This window comes from Drosophila ananassae, chromosome 3L, assembly GCF_017639315.1.
Source record: "Drosophila ananassae strain 14024-0371.13 chromosome 3L, ASM1763931v2, whole genome shotgun sequence".
In the NCBI taxonomy this organism is placed as follows: Eukaryota; Metazoa; Arthropoda; class Insecta; order Diptera; family Drosophilidae; genus Drosophila; species Drosophila ananassae.
Window position 1 is genome coordinate 20,117,757 of NC_057929.1, and position 22,467 is coordinate 20,140,223.

Here is a 22,467-nt window from a genome sequence, read left to right on the forward strand (position 1 = left end):
CACACACTGTTTTTTATTTGCATTTTCGTTTTTTTTTTCATGTATGGTAGAAATGAATCACTGTGGACGGAAGTCCACGAGGTGACGACCTGCATGCCTAGGCGTGTTATTAATTATAGAGATTATTGGCAAAAAGAAATTGTGGCGATTAATAACTTTTTACCACTTTTATGACACTTTGAACTCAAAAGTGACAAGCATGTATCCAAATATGCTCGCCACTGTATATAGTGCCTGCAAACAAAAGAAGGATGTGTGCAAAGTTTCAACTCGATTGCTTTAAAACTGAGAGATTAATTTGCGTAGAAACAGACAGAATAGAAGGGTATAAAAATGTTCCAAGCACCAAGGTTCTGTCATTTCCGATCGTTCAGTTAAATGACAGCTAAGGGATAAATTTGGTTGACCCCTACATTCTAAATTTACATTAGTTTGCCGAAAATGTAAAGTGTATTAAGACCCAATCTTCTAGCTAAATACTAAATGGATCTGCATACCATAACATATCAATTAGTTACATATGTGTGCAAAGTTTAAAGTCGATATCTTTAAAAGTGAAAGACAAGTTAAAAAAGACGGACGGACATGTTTATATCGAACCAGGGGTCGAAGGGACATTCGATATTTTCGCGGAAATGCGTCGATGTGTTGTACAAGTATGCTTACATTTATTGTATATGTATACATATGTATGTATGTACGTCCGGTTTAATTTGATGTTGGTACATTAAGGTCCAGACAAATCTTAAAATTATTTTTTGTTCTAGAAATGAAAAATTAACTTACATGCTGCATAGTATTTTCTTGAATAAATTGAGGATCGCCTTCTTGCAATATACGCAAAAATATTTTAAGCGAGGATTCTAGGAATGATGGATAGGCAGGACTTTGCATTATGATTTCAAAGTGTTCACTAAGCTCTTGTGTTGCTTTCAGCTTAATTTCTTCTTTTGCAGATGAGTCGTTAAGTATATTTAAATAATTACGGAAGGTATTTACGGGAATTCCTTCATTGACCGACATTGTCATTATTTTTAACCAATTTTGCCGGTGTAAACAAAACTATCTCTGTTGTAAATTGACTGCTATACCAGGGATGGAGCTTGAAGCCAAGACCACGTCGAATGCTTATCCTAAGCTATCAGAATGTTGATAACATTGATTCTATTGTAAAAGAGCACATACATTGGAAAATATGTGTTATGTTAGCTCGTCCATTAGGAACAGTTGAAAAAGAACACGGAAAACAGGGTGTTGATATTCAATTATGTTAATATTTAAATCTAAATCTCTGATCCAAAATACTTGTTTCAGTGTATTCATTAACTCTGTTTAAAATCAGCTGTACTTTTTGACAAATTTATATGAATTTAAATTTAGAAATAGACAATGTTTCTAACAAATGATACATATACGATTTCTATTATCATCATTAAACATGAGAGGGTTATCGCTTATAACGATAAATTAACGAGTGGTACTCGCACTTGTACTAGTTAAACGAGTTCTACTTGTTGTACTTGTAATTCCCTGCAGTACCGAAAATCACTAAGGAAAATATTCCCCAGCGTTAGAAAGGGTCACTCTGAGAAAAGAGTGAGAGGCAACGTCTTTAAAAAAAATATAAAATGCAAAGACAGACTGTTGGGACTTGTGCCAGCATCAAATATCATAATTTAATTCTCTCACCGTAACTAGCCGCAGCGGTCCACTAATTGCCCGTTATCAGCTGTTCCATATTCTTTGTTTCTCCCAGATTCTTTGTTTCTCCCGTTTTATTAGCGACCGAATTAATAAGACGAGGTTCAATTTACAATTCAATTTATTATAGGTCAATTTAACTCCAAAACAAATGCAGCGGCCAGATATATTCGGCGTTGTTTGGATCGGCCGCTGCATTTGTTTTGGAGTTAAATTGACCCATAATAAATTTAATTGTAAATTGAACCTCGTCTTATTAATTCGGTCGCTAATAAAACGCTGATAGCTCAACACAGACGATGAGAGAAAAAAAATTCTCTCAGCAAAGTAAGTGAGCGGAGAGGGAGAGTATGTTCACATATTCCTGTTATTCTAAATATTTTTCGCGTGAAACTTTAACCCAATGGTTCAATGGTTAAGATATCTGCCTGTTAATCTTAGATCGTGGGTTCAGCTACGAGAAGTTGGGTCGGGTGAAATGATATTTTTTGGAAAAAAGGGTGCAATCGATTGCCCATCAAATGACCACAAATGACCATCAATATTTTGAAATGACCACTTCCGATTTGGAAAATATTCAAAAATAAAAATTTTCAAAATTTTAAAGCATGACTTTTTGAATTTTTTTTTTTAAATTGAAACAAACCAAAATGACCACCACTTTTAGAATTTTGAAAAAACTTGTAGTTTTTGAAATATTTAAGTCTTCGACGAACTCATCATGAGTTGCCAGTCTCGTCGAAGACTGTGCTTTTTTTAAATTGATGAACGCTTTTCTAGCAACAGATCTAAAACAAATTAGGCATTGCGCTTTTCCATTCATATATACTATAAAGAAAATATTTTCTTCTTCTTTTTTTTTGGTTTAGTTTTGTATTTAGTTAATATATTATCAAGTAATGTATAATTGAGATTTCAATTTTAATAATAGTACGATCTTTAATAAAGTCTTTGAAACTGATAATCTGATTTTGTGGAATTGTTTCGTATTAATGGGCCCATTAAAAGAAGAACTTTGAATTTTACCATACATTAAGTATAATTAAATTACATAGATATATTTTTCTATGTGAAAAAAATTTAAAATTAAGGAAGTTTTTGCGAGATAAAGTAGGGTACCAAAAAAAATAACCCCTGCTGGCTATCTGACACTTCTTATAGTCCCTTTACAGACTGTAAAGCAGCGGTGGTGTTTTTTTAATATTTTTTTTTATTTATTACCTCTTATTCTACCTTTCCTTTTTCTTATCGTGGCTAGATGAGCTTAGTGCTGTGTTGCGTGGTACGGCCGTAAACCTTTCATCTTCTGACCATTACGCGCCCTTTCCTTCATCGCCTTAGCCAGAAATTTGGCTATGGCTTTCCACTTCTCCGACGTCTGGAGCATTTGAGGCAGCAGGATCGCGTGTGTAAACATCTCGTCCAGGATCTTCTTCAAGTTAAGGCGATCCTCATGGAAGACCTAGCAGTCGAAGAGGACGTGAAGTGGGTCCTCTATCACTCCTTTACCGCACGTAGGACAGCCGTCTTCATTTTCGTTCACTAAGCGCTTCATATAGCTTCACCGTGCTTGCTTCTTGTTAACAATCGCACATCCGGAATGAGCCGATGCGTCCAGCGACCCTTTGTTAACTGCTCCCATTGGCTTTCCCAGTTGGACTTGCCGCCGTCTTCTTGGCAGTCCATAGTGACCAGCTCCGTCCTCTCCTGTATTTGCTCATGTCACGGCGAATCCTAAGATGGATGTTCCCTTAGCCATTGGCATCCAAAGAACTTCATCGTACATCGTAGATTTCACAAGAGCGGCCCCAGCATAGAGCCCTAAAGCATACCTGGTGACTTCTCGCTCTTTCCGTCCTTCGTTTGTATCGTACAGGAGTACCCTGTTGCTCAGTCTACCATTCTGAGAAGGTTTTGCTGAATTCTCAGTTCCTTTTGCGTCTGTAAAATGCCTGGCAATATTTTTTTGCACCTCCTTTCCACCGATGCCTTGTATGGCGCCGTCTGCCAAGTTCTTTAGTGGTGGTAGTGCAGTGGTGCTGTGCGTAAGAGTGTGCGTGAGCTGCGAAAAATAAAGAGCTTTATATATCGTATTGTTCGTCCGTAGAGCGGCCACTACGTCGAATTTGAACTCGCGGGCATAACGGAGTCGTAGTCAAAAACGTATAAAAGTTCTGACTTAATGTACCTGGATTCTGCTAGGGACTGATCGGGTTGAACAGGCGCTTGCTGTGATCATGAGTTGATGTGAGATACTTGAAGTCCAGGGTTGTTTCTCCTCAAGTACAGATGGTACGGGTTTTGGCTGATTCCACAAGTAAATCGGCCGATTTTACTTGTGGTCCGTTTCACGAGAGCAACACTCGAAGTAGGTTAGGTAACGCAGGTTCTACTTGTTGTCCGTTTCACGGGAGCAACACTCGATGCTCTACTTGTGGTCCGTTTACACAGGAGCCACTAGAAGTAGGTTCGATGACGAAAGTTTTTCTTGTGGTCCGTTTTACACAGGATCACTCGAAGTACGTTGGTTTTAAGTGCCGTACCTTGACACTGAGCAACGAACCGATCTACTCTGTATTCGCAACTATCTTTATTTCAGAAGAACAATTCTTATATAAGATGCTATATTATGCATAATTAAATCTAAGGAAGGTTCATTGTTCATTGTTATAGACGTGCTTAAACTAATGTTAATGCCAGGGTCACCACTGGCGCCCGCTACGATGATGATAATGGCGGCTTCCACTAAGAAGGATATTACGATTCTGCTGGAAACGTCGGTTAACTTCCCCAAATTTTTTATGCAAAATTCGTGGACATATCCTGTTTGTATTTCATCAATCCTCTCATCTCACGTTGTTTAATGAGATTTTATCTCAAAGTTATCACAGAAATAACTAAAGAGGTGGCTGCGTAAATTATAACTTTCGAAAACGGCGAAAAAATAACAAGATGCGTGCACTCGGCTGTACGTTATAATTCGATCTATATTCAATAAAAAACTTAAGCCTAGCTTATCTATTGTGGCGAAACGGGACGTACTCACAAGAGAGCGAAACTGAGCTTTTCTTTCGCTCCCTCTCCGCCTTGATACCTGCCTCATAAGGACTATAAAGTCCGCCCAAGTGTGGAGCCCGCGTCAGTATGAACACAAATACGCATCCGCGTATTGTCGCAGTTCGTCCGCTTCGTCGTCGATTTGCTGCCGCAGTGCCGCGAAATCGCGAAAGAGAAAAAGGAATCAGTTGATAAATCAGACACTACTTCTAAATGAACTGCCTTGGACGCAAAACAAACAAAAAGGGCAATGTAGGACTTGTATGGTGGCCTACCACGAATTTTCAATGTCGTCTCAATAGGGCCGCAGAAATCCACGCCACATATGGAGAATGGGCGGAGAGCACGGATTCGATCTAAGGGTAAATCTCTCATGATTTGTGTCATCAGATGAGGCTTGCATTTAAAACAGCGTATTGACGACCGTACTATCTGACTGCAGACTTCGCAAGAAACTCATCAGTGTTCGTGGACCCACATGAAAATTTGACTCGTGCAAGTATCGGGCATAGCTCTAAACAAATTAAGAGCGCTTCGTCAACAACACCGGAAACTTGGCATCGTACGATATAGGAGCATTAGCTAGTCGCCCCCCGACCCGCAACAACGAAAAGGTAAGCCCAGCCTGAGAAGCTTCATGGACAAATGGATCTAGCTTCTGTAGACTTGGGCTAACAACCAGGTTTTTCGAATATTTTTAATTTCCTCTTGATACTCGTGCTCTTAAACTATCTGGACAATTTTATTAAAAGCCGCTGGATATTCGACAGGTGAACGACAGGTACACTATCAACAGGATCTTTTCATAGTAGACTTTTATTAATCAACTTACCATCATTAACAAATAGAACGATGCTGGGTGTCATGTTTCTATATAATCTTATTTATGGAAATGTAGACAGCCAGCATTTACTAACACGCTTATATATTTATATAGTAGGACTAGAAACTTTTGTCCTCTATTCCTCAGCCATTGCAGTTTCACATATGCCCAACACGATCCGTTCAGGGCATTATGTTCGGACTACAATGGTCTCTACCACATATTGTAAATTTTGCTCCACTAAACGCCTTATCTGTGCAACACTCTTCCTAGTGATATCTTACTCCTACTCTTCTCTTAAACCTTCTCGGATGTATCCCAGCGATTCGAATGTGCCGTACGTTATGCGGCAGCGTCATTCGGTTGATTGGACGGGAGGTGGGCTATATGCATGCATTGGGAACTGAGCAATTAGATCTCATTTGGCCTAGTCTTATGTATCCTTTATAGGAGACAAGCCCTGGCCATACATCGGTTTTCTCAACCATATCAGGCAATTGGCGCATCGCGCTATGCTACTGCACAACCCAACCCCAAGATATTCGTCACCTTCTTAGTCAATGGCCGGTTCTGCAAGAGCCGCAAAATAGAATTATAGTTCAGCTGGAGTTTACGGTGTTTTCAACGACTCCAGGAATTCAGGCCGGCTAAGGGAATCAAAATGGAATCAAATAGGTCGGGACAGCCGTACCAATTGGGGCCTGGAAAGCGGCTTCGTAGGCAAGCGCCGTCCGTACAGCTCACCTGGCTCGAATCCTTTTAGGAAGGCGCAGAAACTGTACCATACTTCTGCTGCCCGTACATGAACCGCATCTACGAATACCAACCCCGAACCGAACCTATAAAAGACTGGCCAGCAGATCAAATTTGGGTACTCAGTAAACGAGTATGGAGGTCAATGGGAACGGCACCCTTGAAATGGATGCAGGGGGCTAAAACTTTTTGCCTCTCTAGTGTACCATACATAGAGTAAAGTACGAAGGAGGAGACTAAATTCCTCATAGATCGATTCAATCCGTCCCAAAATCGGTGACGGTAGCAAACCTATCAACTAGTAGTAAAAGTACTAGTTTTATATACAAAATGCGTTCCAAAGCAAACAGCTTTTAAAAAAAAAAGAGACAGAACAAATAGTTTTTTCGGCAAAATCAATTTATTTTATTCAAAATAATCTCCTTCTGAAAAGGAGAGTAAATGGCCGATAAAGGGCCAAAAGTATGTCGAACGATTGTTTTAGCTAAAATTAGATTTTTGGTCAAATAGTCGGTCACAAGCGTCGATCGATGAGACGGCGCATTATCGTGCAACCAACGCCAACATCCATCTTCGCGATATTCGGGCCGAACACATCGAATACGTCGCACCAAACGCTTCAAAACTCCAAGGTAGAAGAATACCGCATTAGTGTTTTGGCCGGGTGGAACAAATTCTTTGTGAACAATACCCTTGGAATCATAAAAAAAATCAGCATTGTCTTCACTTTTGACTTCTCCAGGCTCGATTTTTTGGGTTTCGGCTCGTCCGGCGCCTTCTATTCAGCACTCTGGCGTTTCGTTTCGGGATCATATTGAAAACACCACGTTTCGTCACCAGTCATAATCTTGCAAAGGAAGTTCGGGTCTTTTTTTGCCTCTTTAATGATGTCCTTCGAATGTTGAATTCTGAGCAATTTTTGGACGTCAGTCAATTTGTGCGGAACAAACCGTGCACACACCTTTTGTAAGCCCAAATGTTCGGTCAAAATGCGATGAGTCGATTTTTTGGAGATGTTCAATTCTATTTCCATGAATTTCAATGATGATTTCGGCTGATTTTTTATGAATTCACGCACAGTTTCGATGGAATTTTCGGTGATCACGGATTTTGGTTGGCCCACACATTCATCGTCATTTATGTCCTCACGGCTGCTTTGAAAACGTTGAAACCACTCGTGCACTCTGCTACGGGATAGGCAATTATCCCCATAAACTTTTTTCATCAATTGAAACGTTTCGGTAAAAGTTTTACCAATTTTAAAACAAAATTTAATGTTGGCTCTTTGTTTGAAGCTCATTTTTGCACCGATGAAAAAAACTTACTGAAACTTAAAACTCAATAACCTCACTTCCAATAGATGAAATTTTATGCAATTTTACTGGAAGTCGATAACGGTTAGCAGATTCTAACGCACCAGTTGACATATAAATGGCGCCACTAGAGGCCGCTAGATTCAAAAAGTCCTGTTTACTTTGGAACGCACCTTGTATTCCCTGGCTTAGAAACTTTCAACGGAATCATCGGAGATGGTACCCTCAATCAAATGAAAGCACACATAGACAGAGAAAACGATTTTCTCATCTTATCTCCCGGAATGAAGTTGCCTCTTTTAGCAAAGTTTTCTTTAATCATCAAAGCGCTAATCGATGGCGAACATTCCCAGTCTGTCAAGAACGCACTAGAAGAGTTGGTCCAAGACTATGCGTATATATTCCAACCACTTTCACGAGGCGAGGCTGTAGACACTACTGTTTTGCCGAAATCCGAACCAGAACTCATGAACCTATCTACTCACTTATCTACCCCCTGCTAATTGAGAGGAGAAGTCGAAAGACAATCAAAAGAAGTCCTAGACGCCGGAATAAGTAGGCAGCCAGCGAGTGTAGACTTTAGGTGAGTCTTAAGGGTGTTTGAATTATTGGGTCGGGTGATATCACTTGAAGCGATGCCACGGAGGACATATTAGACCATTGCTCATTTATTCTGAGATATTCGGAAGCCGAATTTTTCTCAGGTCCGGCCGTTGGGGTGGCCAGAGATATAAGTGGCTGCATAATTATCGCCTGAGTAGGCTGAAGATTATTCGCCACAAGCAGATCACTAAAAGAGATTTGTTTCTTTCTCTGAGAAATCTTTCTCAGAGTTGGTCATTGATTTTACGAAAACCGCCAATCAACTCTTTGAATCCACTTTTAGTCTGGCTCATGAACGATCTCATTTCATCCTGATCAGCACGACAACCGTCACAGCAAAAGTGGAGACCAGACCTACGTAAAACGGCATCCGAAACTGATGCCGAAACCGGCACATTGAGCGTATAAAACGTTTTCACAGAGCCAGCAGTGGATTGTAGGCTGGGATGAGGAGATTGTCATATTATAAGACTTCAACGCACAGAAAAGTTTAAAGTCCATGATTATTTATTAATATTTTGTTGTTTTTATTATAGGCGTACCTTGAACCACTGTACGAGGGAAATTAAAAAGGGTGATTAAAGAGACCGCTTAGTGTGGGTTAGTAAACTGCAAAGAATATTATTTGCTATTTGTGGAAGAAAATTAATAAAATTATTATTCTACATCCAAATATATCACTGAACACGCAAAGCGATACGGATGTTTGAAAAGTAAAAATTGGTTTTTATAAACCAGATTGTTTAAAGTTAACAAATAAAAGATTTGATAATAACTCAGTGAACAAATGTGTCCGTTTAAAGATAAAGAGTATATATATGTTCTTATATGTTGTTATATGTATATATGTTCTTGATCAGCATCACCTCCTGAGTCGATATGAACATGGCCGTTTATCTTTAATTTTATTAGTAATTTTTTACGCGGACTAGTCTTTTAGTTTAAAAACTATCGAATCCAAATTTTGCACGCCCTTCTCTTCTTTGTACGCAATATAGAAGACGGAACGGTGATCAGTCGACTATATAATATAGCTATATGATATAGCTATGTATATATCTAATAGCTGTTATTAGTGTATGATTGGAAATGACAAAACTTTTGTGTTTTAAAGAAAAATAAATAAATATTTTTTGATTGCATAATGAAATTCTTGGAACGGATTAGGGTTATCGATAGTTAGTCAAGTTTAAACTTAGCGCCGATAGAACCCAGTATTATATGTAACGGTAGCTTTGGGATTTAAGTTCATGTTATTCGGTCCCACTAAAAAAGAGGAGAACAATGTGGCGGATCAACACAACAACTCTAACCAAAGCGACACCAACATTTGCGATATTTATCCGATCAGATCGGCTCCACTTGAATTTCGCTTTCCTTTCTTGTGTTTATTTTGACACATTCCTTCAGAAACATTCATTTCTTCAAAAATAAGCAAAACAAATTTTTATACCCTTGCAGAGGGTATTATAATTTTGGTCAAAAGTGTGCAACGCAGTGAAGGAGACATCTCCGACCCTATGAAGTATATATATTCTTGATCAGGATCACCTCCTGAGTCGATATAAGCATGTCCGTCTGTCCGTCTGTCTGTCAGTTTCTACGCAAACTAGTCTCTCAGTTTTAGAGCTATCGAGTTGAAACTTTGCACACATCCTTCTTTTCCTTGCAGGTAGTACATAAGTCGGAACGGCCTTGATCGGTCGACTATATCCTATAGCTGCCATATAACTGATTGATCGGAAATGCCATAACTTCGTTGTTTTTTAAGATAGAGGGTTGGGACTTTCCACACATGTTATATTTGACCAACATATCTTATGTACAAAATTTTATAAGGATCGGCCGACTATATCCTATAGCTGTCATACAACGATCGGAATTGGCATTACTTTGGTGTTTTTTAAGTTAGAAAGATGGGACTTGGTACAGATTCTATTTTGGACAAAATAATCTGATTTGCTAAATTTCATAAGGATCGGCTGACTATATGCGATCTTCTATATATCTAATAATATAAGATGCGTGGCGCCACCTAGCGGACTGCGACTGAACTGCAAGGGTATATCAACTTCGGCTCCGCCCGAAGTTAGCTTTCCTTTCTTGTTTTAAAAGAATTTAAACTTTTTTTAAATTAACTTAGGATTTTAGTATGATTATCACCCACTTCCAATGCACCGAAAACAGAAGTCAAACCACCTCCGATATACGTAAAAAATGTGGAAAACGTTAATGATTTAACAGCAGCCTTTAACTGATTTTTATACACTAAATATAAACCTGAATTAGTTGAGATCTAACGGAATAAAAATTTAACTAAGGACCGCATCAGCACTGCTATCGGAGTCACCATGAACACACCCTAAAACGACTACTGTCGCAGTTGCAAGGACGAGGATGAAGAAGAAACAGTTGCATGTATCTTTCTTGTAAGAGAAGTGTATGAAATAAAAACAGTTTTGAAACGGAACTCATTGGAGTAACACCATTATGGTAAGAGACTCAGATTTAACAGATTTAAAAACTGGCACCTATAAGTGGCTGTAAAAAAAATTAAAATTCTCAGCCCAGGGTAGCTTAAAAATAAGGCTGCAATCTGGGTAAAAAAGAGCCCAGTTTAAATATCGTAGTCTTCTGTTGTTTCCCCCCAAGAGGTAAGGAACACAGAGAATTAAATAATATGAATGCCAATGAGCATAATTGAATAGAAAGGAAAAACAAAAATAAATAAATATTTTTGTTTCCTTCTATCGTGTTTGTTCCGGAACGACACCGGTATAATAAAAAAAAATATATATTAAAATATATATAGAAAAATTAAATTGGTGTGTTGGCGTATCCGACGTACGTGTTGGCGTACATCGGAAAAGTTAAAAAGAAAAAGTAATTGTGATTACTTGATTGTGGACAAAAGAAATTTAAAAAAAAATAATAATAAATAAATAAATAGAACTTAAAAAAAAAAAAAAAAAAAAAAATCGGAAAACATCAACAAAAAACAAGAAAGGAAAGCTAACTTCGGACGGAGCCGAAGTTGATATACCCTTGCAGTTCAGTCACAGTCCGCAGCCACAGCTATAGGACATAGTCGGCCGATCCTTATGAAATTTTGTACATAAGATATGTTGGATCAAATATAACATGTGTGGAAAGTCCCAACCCTCTATCTTAAAAAACAACGAAGTTATGGCATTTCCGATCAATCAGTTATATGGCAGCTATAGGATATAGTCGACCGATCCCGGCCGTTCCGACTTATGTACTACCTGCAAGGATGTGTGCAAAGTTTCAACTCGATAGCTCTAAAACTGAGAGACTAGTTTGCGTAGAAACCGACAGACAGACGGACAGACGGACATGCTTATATCGACTCAGCAGGTGATCCTGATCAAGAATATATATACTTTATAGGGTCGGAGATGTCTCCTTCACTGCGTTGCACACGTTTGACCAAAATTATAATACCCTCTGCAAGGGTATAAAAAACTTCCGCAACAGCATCAGCCGTGACTAGCAGAAAAAACATCAGTCACAGCAGCAGTGAACACCCCAAGCAGGAGCACATCAGGAGCAATATCAGCCGAAGCAACAGCAACAGTGGCGCAGAAGCAACATCCGCAGCGACACCAACATAAACAGCAACATCAGCCAGCAGCAGTGACAACACCCCAAGGAGAAGCTGCATCAACAGCGCAGCGACAACAAAATCATCGAACCAACAGCAGCAATTATAGTCATCGGCAAGTTTGGTCTTTTAGTTTTATAACTTTTTAGTTTTATAACTTAAATTTAATTTTAATTAAAAAAAAAAAGTTAATATGTCAACAAAAGAAAAAATAGCTATTATAGAAGCCCAGGTGCGTCTCACCCGGCAAGTAGATGCGCTTCTCGCAAAAAATTCTTATTTAGAAGAGGATAGGAAGTCACTTAAAAATATCGAGCTTAGAGCCTGTACGAACCATAATCATTTGGTTCAACTTGGTGCTGTACAGCACGAATATTTTACTAAAAATCATTTCGATAGCATGCTATCAAAATTCAAGTCCGCTAAGGAAAAAATTAAAAATATTATTGGCCAGGATGAGCTCTTTTCTAGGCTTGAGGGTGCTATAAAGAATCTCGAGGATTACCTCGAGCAAACTTATATAGAAATCCAGAAAAGCTAAAACCTTTCCGAAAAGAATTAAAAAATTAAAAATGTTTCTTAGCAGAGTAGAAACAGTGTCCGATTTAATAAATATTGAAGGGCTAAATAATAAATATATGCCCAAAATAATAGAGCTCAGAGAAGATGTTGAAATACACATTGATTTCATGAATAATAAAATCGAAGTAGGTCGATTAGAAAAGGTAGAAGGTAGTAATCCTAAAATGGATGAACTACCTACCCTACCAAAAATTGAGGTTCCCAGTTTCTTTGGAAACTCCAAAGATTGGGACCATTTTTATGAGTTATTCAAGGAGCTTGTGCATTCAAGAATGGATTTAAGTCCATCCTTGAAGCTAAGCTACCTTAAAAGTGCTCTAAAAGGGGAAGCACAGGCAATTCTTGGCTCAGGCAATAATTATGATGCAACCTGGGAGTTGCTCATAAAAAGGTATGAGAATCATAAAAAAATATTTTCAGACCAATTGAATCGCCTGATTGATTGATATTATTATAAAGAAATTTACTATTGAGGCTCTGCAACAATATGAGGGTCAAGTAAAAAAGTCAAATGACATCCAAAATTTGAAATATGTCATAGAATTTTTAGATCAACGGCATAGTTCGTTGACATCAGTTGGAAATGAGTTACCAACTAGAAAAATATTACAAAATAATCACACAAATAACCACACATGCCCGATGTGCAAAATCCCCGGGCATCAATTAATTGTTTGCTATAAATTTAAAGCATTAAGTCCACAAGAAAAATCAAATATAGTTAAAAGATTGAATGTGTGTTATAGATGTTTGAAGCACAGTTCAAACACAAAATGTACAAGCGAGCTAGTATGCTCGTATTGTCAAAAATTACACCATAGCATGTTGCATTTTAAAAAAGAGAATGTAAATACATGCATGACCTCTGAACCAGCGTTGTTGGCCACGGCGTATGTTCAGATAAAGGTCAAGATGGTAAATTCGGGAAATTTAGAGCATTGATTGACAATGGGTCACAAAGCACTCTAATTTCTTAAGAAGAGGCACAAAAGCTTAAGTTGCCAAAAATAAAAGCGCACACTGAAATAAGTGGAGTATCAGCAACAGGTGCCTGTGTTTCAAATCACAAATTAAAATTGACAATCATAATATGAAATATTTAAAAGAAGTGAGCACAAACGCAATTGTTTTACCAAAATTAATGAAAAGTCTTCCCACAAATAAAATTTTTATAAATAAGTCGGATTGGAAAAGATTCTATTTAGCGGATCGAAATTTCGACAAACCTGGTCGAATTGACATGGTGGATCGGATTTCTATCCACAAATTTTACTTCCGGAGATAACCAAATAGGGTATGCTTCTTGGGCAAAAAACTATCTTTGGATGGACAGTGTCAGGATGCACGAAATCCAGGGGTAGTAATTCAATCGTAGCAACCAGTATCGTGCACAAACAAAGACATCAATGACTTAGAAACAAAAATAGGTGAAACGAATTTAAAAAAAGTTACTAAAAAAGATCCGGATGATTATTTAAATACTTTGCAACAAAGATACAAATGGAGAAGAAATTCTTCGAATATACAAGAAGGTCAAATAGTTATATTAAAAAATGATAGTTGCCATCCAGCGAGGTGGCCTCTAGGAAAGTAAAGAAGCATTAGCTTCGGCTTATATAGGAGAAATAAACGAGACTCCGAGAATTGCTTGGGACCCTCTAAAGCCTCCTGTTATGAATCATACAGCAGAAATAACTCACCTGCCCAAACGAATAGAAGATTTGAAAGCACAAAATTTAAATTTGAAAAATATCGACTTTCATCATGTGTCAGGTCATAGCTCATTAATTTTGGTAATGATAATCATAACTGTACTTATTATATCCTATTTAAGAAAATTAAAGTCGAGAAGACAATTGATGGCTATAGCATTCCCAACCCCAATGCCGAATGTTTAAAAAAAAAAGTTTATTTTGTATGTTAATTGTATAATGTAATGGGTTTATACATATAAGTAATCAATCAAAAAAAAAAAGAAAAGCTATATCTAAAAAAAAAAAAATAAGAAACAAAATAATTAAAAATTACAGTCCACTAAAAAATCGAATGAAAATAATAATTAATTTAAAAATGTAAACACAAGTCAAGCACTTTTGTGGCCCCTTGCAGGATGTTCAAACATTAAGTTAAACATGGGACCTAATATAATATGCAATGTTAAACAATGTTAAAATATTAAAATATATGTAATAGAATGATATAATTAACAACATATTGTTATCGAAGAATTATAATAATAATATTTTCTAATATTGAAAAAATAAATTTATAAATTTAATACAAAAACAGAAATACACATATACATATACATATAGTCCGCTATCTAGCGTTATCAAAGGATAAAATAATGAATTTAAAATATATAAAATGTACACCTTTTTTGTGGACCTTTGCAGAATGTTCAAGGATTGAGCACGATACGAATTCCAAACATAGAATGTCAAGAGATCGGACCCATGGGAATAGGTGATTAACAGCTTGGTTTGAAAACGATCTCCTGCAGTCTAAACGATGACTTATGTGGTGCACTTTAGAAAGGGTCACATAGCATGTCAGCGTGCAGTCCGTTGATAAATAGTTTTAAATAGATTTAAGGTTTTCATGTATCTTTCTTGTAAGAGAAGTGTATGAAATAAAAACAGTTTTGAAACGGAACTCATTGGAGTAACACCATTATTTAAGGGACTCCTCTTAACACCCATTTTATAGCTTAAAAAACACCAAAGTTAGGTCATAACCGATCAATCAGTTATAAGGCATCCATAGGATAAAGTCATCCGATCAAAGCTATTCCAATATATTACTGAGTGAAAAGAAAAGAACGATGTGGGCAAAGTTTGAAGTCGATAGCTTTAAAACTGAGAGACTAGTACACGTAGAAACAGACTCAGGAGGAGATCCTGATCTAGAATAAATATACTTTATTGGGTAGGAAATCTTTTTCTGCGTTTCACAATTGCAAGAAATTTTTTCAAAATATCGGGAAAATATATTGGAAAAAATTTCAAAATATTTTCACACCGTAGGAATCCTTTCTCTTAAGATTAAGGGGGCATGCGCAGTTGGAGCGCCAAAAAATAGACATTTTTCCCGATTTTTTTTCTCGTAAACTATTGAATTTTTTTTAAATATCGCTTTATTATGTGAAAGTAAATCATTTTTTTAACTTAAATTTGAAAAACAAAATAGTAGAATATATTGAGCAGTTTCAAAGCTATGCCCCGTCGAAGTGACGTCCGTCTGAAAAACACGGGTCGCGGTGACCAAGACTGTGAAAATCTGGATCGTTTGAAATCCAAAAATTAAGCGGATTTACATTTATTAAAAGTTTATCTAGTACTTAATCGATGGATATTAAAAAAAAATATTCAACAAAATGGCGACCTATCAAAGTTGAACAATCGTTTTTCGTTAAAAAAAGCGGTAGTTTTTCAGCTGTAAAAAAAAAAGTTTTGCATAAAAAAATCAATCCTTCAAATAAGTACTAGATTATTATGTATAAAAAAAAAGCATGTTAAATTTCAAGACAATCGGGTCACTAGTTTTCGAGTAAGAGTGGTCACCGACTTCAAAAACGTAGTTTTGAGAAAAACGTGTTTAAAGTTTCAACTCCCTATTAGATAAACCGGACGCCCCTACCTTTAAACATGTGTATCTCAATGAATTTTCACCGGATCATTTCAAAATTTTGTGAACACATTTCTAAATATATACACTTTAAGAAAATGCAAAAAAAAAAATTCGATTTTTTTGAAAATTACAAGTGCGCATGCCCCTTAAACAAAGAATTAAAAAGAACACTATTTAAATACCCCTTTAAAGCATTCATAAATTAAAAAAAAAAATTTTTTGAAATTTTTTTATCCTAAAGTACAAAATTTAACAAATGTTTTCTCAAAATTTCACGTTTTATATGGCGTTTATCAAGCCCGCAACTGTAACTTGAAAACTTTGAACGTTTTTTCTCAAAACCACATTTTTAGATGCAGCGGACACGGTATCTCAAAAAATAATGAACTGATCATTTGGAAAAGAAGATAATTTTGACATTTTTAAGAAAAAATCATAATTCCCAAATCACACGAAAACGCGTGCACAACTGAAGAAAAACCAAAATAAATAGACAAAGCCAAAAAATTAGATTCGAAATACACAAAAAGTATATAATATATCTGCCCAAGAAAAGCGATCTTTCTCAATTATATTTGTACTGAAATTTGTTAATTACACAGGCCAACAGCAAAAAACCTCCACGCATAATTTCACCTGCTCCATATCCTTTAAGCCCCCTGAAGCAAAGTCCAGAACAAACATAGGTTCTACCACCCACAGTTTCCGCGGTACACCTAAGCACTAACCATACAACATATGTTGTATGGTTAGTGACCTAAGCCATGACTTTTTTAAAATATTAGATTAAAAACTCCAATTTAATTGAAAATAATATTGTTTAACCACCTATAATAAATTCAATCAAATTATTTCGAGTTTTTCCTTAAAGCCAAAATTAAAACATGGTATAATCTACTGATTTCAATAAGAAAATAAAAATCTTCCATAGAAAAATGTTTGGGGAAAAATCATAGAAGACCAAAAATTAATGTAGAAAATCTGAGATTTCAACTTTGGATGCTTATTCCAAAGATATGGTAACTGCTAGATACCATTTTTTCATTTTAGTTGGTACACATACATTTTAAAAATGATATGTTCTAGAAACAATGATGGTCATGGCCATTACACGGCCTACATAATTCAATATATGGTAAAATTTGATCGATTTCTTCTCTTAGGTGTACCGCCGAAACTGTGGGTGATAGAACCTATGTTTGTTCTGGACTTTGGTTTAGGGGAGCCTAAAGGTTATGGAGCAGGTAAAATTATTCGTGGAGGAAAAAAAATGTTGGAAATTGTCGGCCTGTGTTATCAAAAAAACCGACGCTAAAAATTAAAACAAAATATTTTTTTCTGGTATAAGTATACAAAGATATTTATTTATGTACGCCTGCATGCTTTCAATAAATAGTGAAATTTATTCGCCAAGTGCAAATTATAATCAATTGACATGTAAATACATTAAGATGGCGACACAGCTATAGTTATTTCATTTGCATTAATCACGGCGGTGCTTTCAGTTTGGCTGTCTGAATTGCCACTTACAAATTCAGAGGCAGTGTCAACTGGTTCCAAAACACGGTCTTCAGTCTTTAATCGTTTATTGGAATTATTTAAAGCACTGACTCCTGCAACTGCATCTGGTGACGCACACCGTTTAAGAAAGCTTTGTTTATTTATGGTGTTTGTATTTCCTTTGCACATGTTTACTAAATCGTTTCCAACGTCTGTCTGATTGATTGATGTCTCCAATTCGTGGAGCTTTTTCCCGAATTTCACAATTACGGCAGTCATGTTGTCACAACCAGTTCCATCGCCCATCGTGTTTGGCGCTAAACAATTATCGAAAAGCTAGAAAAATATTTGGCTATAATACAAACATAAAAAATAATAAAAAATACTTACTTCTTCACAAATTTGGGATAATTTCCGATTTTCGTCTTTTAATTTTAAACGAACAAATTCGACAACCTCCTCACTGGACATATAATTCCATATACCATCACAAGCCAATATCATAAATTCGTCTTCTGGCGTAATAAGTAATTTTTTAACATCTGGTAATGCAGATATCATTTGGGCCTCAGCAGGCAATTCCAAATTTGTTTTATAGGCATGATCACCAAGGGCTCTTGATAAATTTAAACCACCGTTAACACGTCCATCAAGGGTGACACGACCACCAGCGTTGACGATACGCGTAGCCTCTGCTTCATCTTCTGGTTTATGATCAATGCTCATTTCAATAGCTCGTCCACTACGAGACACAACGCAACGGGAGTCTCCTGCATTTGCCACAAAAAGTTCGCGACCATGCAATAGACAAACCACAGCCGTACATCCACTATCTTTTCCTGGCTCTTCTATCATATTGGCACAAAAGTTATCATTGGCCATTTGATCTTCATCCATCTCGTCATCGCTTGCATCATCATCGTCCTATAAAATAAATCAAGATACAAATTTTTAATATCATATATTGGTGCAACTTTTTTACTTTTATCGTAATTAGATAAAACCTCTAAAAATTTGTCAACAACTTTTTAAAATGCTACAATAACTTGAAATTTTTTGATGAAGATGAAATTTGGGAGAATGATAAAAAATACGAAACAAATTTATCTTTTGAAATACGAAACAAAAATTTCTCTTATAGACTCCGAGATCCACACGTTCATAAAGACATACTGAGATAGCCGTACAAAGGTGGGGAAATAACGTCTTAATCTAGGATCAGTGTATTTACAAAATATAAAAAAGATATAGTAAAATTTCAAAATATTTTAAATTGTTTATGATGCGTGCAACTTACAAAAACCGTGATTCAGAGGCTCAAAATTGTTTTTTCAAATATTTGGGTATATTTGGATATAGGAGTTTAGGTAAGCTTGAAAAAGCCAAATTATATCTGGAAAACAAAATTCTGTCAAATCGAGGGAACTGAAAGAAAAAAAAATTGATTTTCCTTCAGAAAAACTCCAAAATGTTAGTTCGATTTGAACGAATTTAGTTTATTAGATATAATTGGCCATTGTAAACGTTTGGTGGCAGTCCGCCGTTACAAGAATTTGAATTTCGAATTATTTTTCCCAAAGAGGAATCCATTGAAACTCCCATCCTTTTAACTAAAAACAACGAAGTTATGGCATTTCCGATCAATCAGTTATATGGCAGCTATAGGCAGCTCGACTATACAGTCGACCAATCCCGTTCCGATACTTATATACTGCCTGCAACCAAAACATAGATGTGTGTAAAGTTTCAACTCGATGGCTTTAAAACTGAAAGACTAGTTTGCGTAGAAACAGACAGACAGACAGACGGACAGACGGACAGACGGACATGCCCATATCGACTCAGGAGGTGATCCTGATCAAGAATATATAGTGTCGGAGATGTCTCCTTCGCTGCGTTGCACACTTTTGACCAAAATTATAATACCCTCTGCAAGGGTATAAAAATGGATGCTCATTCCCATTTTTCTGGTTCCTTTGATGTTGGATAACTCTTTGATATAGGAAGATCATAGTCATATTGCTCCCAGCATAGGCAAAGCCAAATTAGAATAATTGTTCGTGATTTCCTCATAAGCTGCCTCTATCGCGGAGCTAAGGATACAACACATGCATACTCTTTAAGTTTATTTTTTCTTAAAAAATAGTTTTTAATCTTATATTTTCAACAAGAAAGGAAAGCTAACTTCGGGCGGAGCCGAAGTTTATATACCCTTGCAGTTGAGTCGCAGTCCGCTAGGTGGCGCCACGCATCTTATATTATTAGATATATAGCAGATCGTATTTAGTCGGCCGATCCTTATGAAATTTGGCATATTAAATTATATTGCCCAAAGAGGAATCCATTGAAACTCCCATGCTTCTAACTTGAAAAACAACCAAGTTATGGCATTTCCGATCTATCAGTTATATGGAAGCTATAATATATAGATGACCGATCCCGGCCGTTCCGACTTATATACTACCTGCAAAGAAAAGAAGGATGTATGCAAAGTTTCAACTCGATAGCTCTAAAACTAAGAGACTAGTTTGCGTGGAAACAAACAGACAGACAGACAGACATGCTTATATCGACTCAGGAGGTGATCTTGATCAAGAATATATATACTTTATAGGGTCGAAGATGTCTCCTTCACTGGGTTGCACACTTTTGACCAAAATTATAATACCCTCTGCAAGGGTATAAAAAGTCATGAGAGGAGCCCAAAGGTTTGGAGCATGTGAAATTATGCGTGGAGATTTTTTGCTTTCGGCATGTGTTATTTGTCATTTAATAATAATAAGCAGGAATAAAAAATGTAATATGGAGAGACATTTGAGAGGCATATAAAATATAAAATTAATTTTTATTATTTTTATCGACTTGACTGTTGATTCTAGTCAAAAATATAAATATAACCATAAAGTTACCTAATCCCTTTTACACGGGAGAATAACGTACGTAATCGTGCCGAAAATAACAAAATAGGAATTATAAAAATAAACCACCCATCCAAGTGGCTATATTCTTACCTCGTTCTCCTCATCATTGTTGGTCGATTCAATATCGTCATCAGAACTTTCTTCAGTTAAGATATCCGCGTTTTTATCATTTTCTGCGTAGTCATCATCATCATCTGTGGACTCCTCCTCTGAGGGAAACGTGGTCATCTCATTCATTAGTTTTTCCGATTCTTTATTAGACGAAGAATACATAATATTGGTTATTTCGGTGCCATTTGGTTTTAATTTTTCAATTTTGTTGCAACCGGATTCAAGAGATCCTTCGATATTTGTTACATTTTTGTTGTTAGAGTCACCCTCACACTTAACCTCTGAGGTAGTTACACACCCATTCTGATTACTTTTGTGAGGTTTTGCAATAACACAATCTTCAGTTATATTAGCATTAGTTTTACTGATATCCGCACCCTTTTCTAAAATCCTTACAGATTGGTTTGAACTGGAATTGTCAATACCGGCAAGTGCAGCGGCTGCTGCAGCTGAAGTAGAGGAACCTTCTGGTCTGGATAAGGGGTCCATTACAGCTTTATTTGCTGCTTCTGCAGCCACTGCTGCAGCTCTGCGTCCCCGTAAATATGGGGATTGATGTTTGAATCCTTCATTGGAATCTGATTGCATCTTTACCAAATCATGGGTTTGTGGAAGCCCTTTATATTTCTCTAAAACTTCGTTTAAAGGCAAATGGCTTTCCTCTCGTAGTTCAATTAAGTCTTCCACATCGTCATCTTCTTCCTCTTCGGCATCCGCATCGACGAGATTATGCTCGCCAGCCAATATTTTTAGTAAAGAGACCACTGGTGGATCAAGCAATGTTTTGTCAAATCCTAAAAAAGCTTCTTTAAGAGCTTCTTCTAATTGACCAAGTTGATACGAATTATGACCTTTTAAGAACTCTGGAAACTTATCAGCGCAGTACTGTGCAACCTCGGCGCCGCCGTGACCGTCATATACAGCAAAAAAAGATGTATTTTTGTCATAATTTAAAATTGAGTTGTGGGCGTCCTAGAGTACAATACAATATATTTGATTATTTTAAAACTAACTGTTAAAATTTCTTTTACCTCTTGACTGTTTCGCCATCCTTGCATTGAACTTGTTCCAACAGTAAGAAATTCATTAAATTCATCTGTTGATGCCTTATCTGTTTTTGGCTGCGATAAGTAAGCACCCATTCTGCTTACTATTTTTTTAAGAAACCCACAAAAATGTTCTGAAGTCAAAAGTAAGATTCTACCATAATGTAAGCCTTAAATATACAAAAAATCGATGCTTAACCAATCTCACGCACGCGTGTTGCCCGCGTAAATTGTTTTGCACAGTCTGTAAAAACAGGTTTTCTATTTGTATGTATGTATGTATTAACGAAATTTTTAGTCCCACCCTTTTGAAATATAGGATAATTTGCTTTTTAACGAAAAAATCGCGGCATAACAAACGGCTAAAGTTTTGTTACGACTTTTCATGTATGCAAAATATGTTCACTATAAGACTTATGTCAGAGATCCCATTTTATTTTGTTTTGACAAACACAAAGCTATTTATTCGATTAACGAAATATGACTTTAGAACATATATGTACATATGCACGTATGTACGTACATATATTTCACCGATAACAAAAATTAAATTGTTTTAAGAACTTTTGGCCCCTACATTTCCGGTAAACTTTTATTTTTACCATTCATAACAAAAACTGCATTAGCAAAAAGTATTCAATTTTTATATGTTTAGTAACCGAAAAATTTAATTTCGCATTGATCTTGAACTTAATAAAATACCTTATTTACATTGTATGCGTCGATAAGTTAACTTTAAATGCGTCAATTCTACAAATTTATTTTTCCACTAAATCACATCACGATACTAATTTTGATTAAT

At 36.4% G+C, this 22,467-nt stretch overlaps 2 protein-coding genes across 8 annotated transcripts in view; both read right to left on the bottom strand.

Annotated features, from left to right (window-relative positions):
- The window catches only part of LOC26514407 (transcription-associated protein 1), a 185,419-nt gene extending 184,249 nt beyond the window's left edge, over positions 1-1,170 (bottom strand). For 3 of the 6 annotated variants that reach the window (XM_044715309.1, XM_044715311.1, XM_044715310.1), the window contains exon 1: positions 787-1,170. In XM_044715309.1, the coding sequence (XP_044571244.1) occupies positions 787-1,029 (243 nt within the window). In that variant the 5' untranslated portion in view covers positions 1,030-1,170. The remainder of the gene's footprint in view (positions 1-786) is intronic. The other 3 variants (XM_032455637.2, XM_014903916.3, XM_032455638.2) reach the window with 2 other exon arrangements.
- A 16,248-nt stretch (positions 1,171-17,418) lies between these two features.
- LOC6501741 (probable protein phosphatase CG10417) lies at positions 17,419-22,353 on the bottom strand. Of its 2 annotated transcripts, XM_044715312.1 has the most exons (5): positions 22,268-22,353; positions 21,651-21,799; positions 20,599-21,591; positions 17,978-18,511; positions 17,419-17,923 (listed from the first exon to the last, which is right to left on the bottom strand). In XM_044715312.1, exons 1-5 carry the CDS (start codon positions 22,272-22,274, stop codon positions 17,534-17,536), a joined length of 2,073 nt encoding a protein of 690 aa, XP_044571247.1. In that variant the 5' UTR covers positions 22,275-22,353; the 3' UTR covers positions 17,419-17,533. The 2 variants fall into 2 exon arrangements, with proteins under 2 accessions (XP_044571247.1, XP_001967137.2); XM_001967101.4 differs by having other exon boundaries at positions 21,651-22,350.
- Positions 22,354-22,467: the final 114 nt, after the last annotated feature.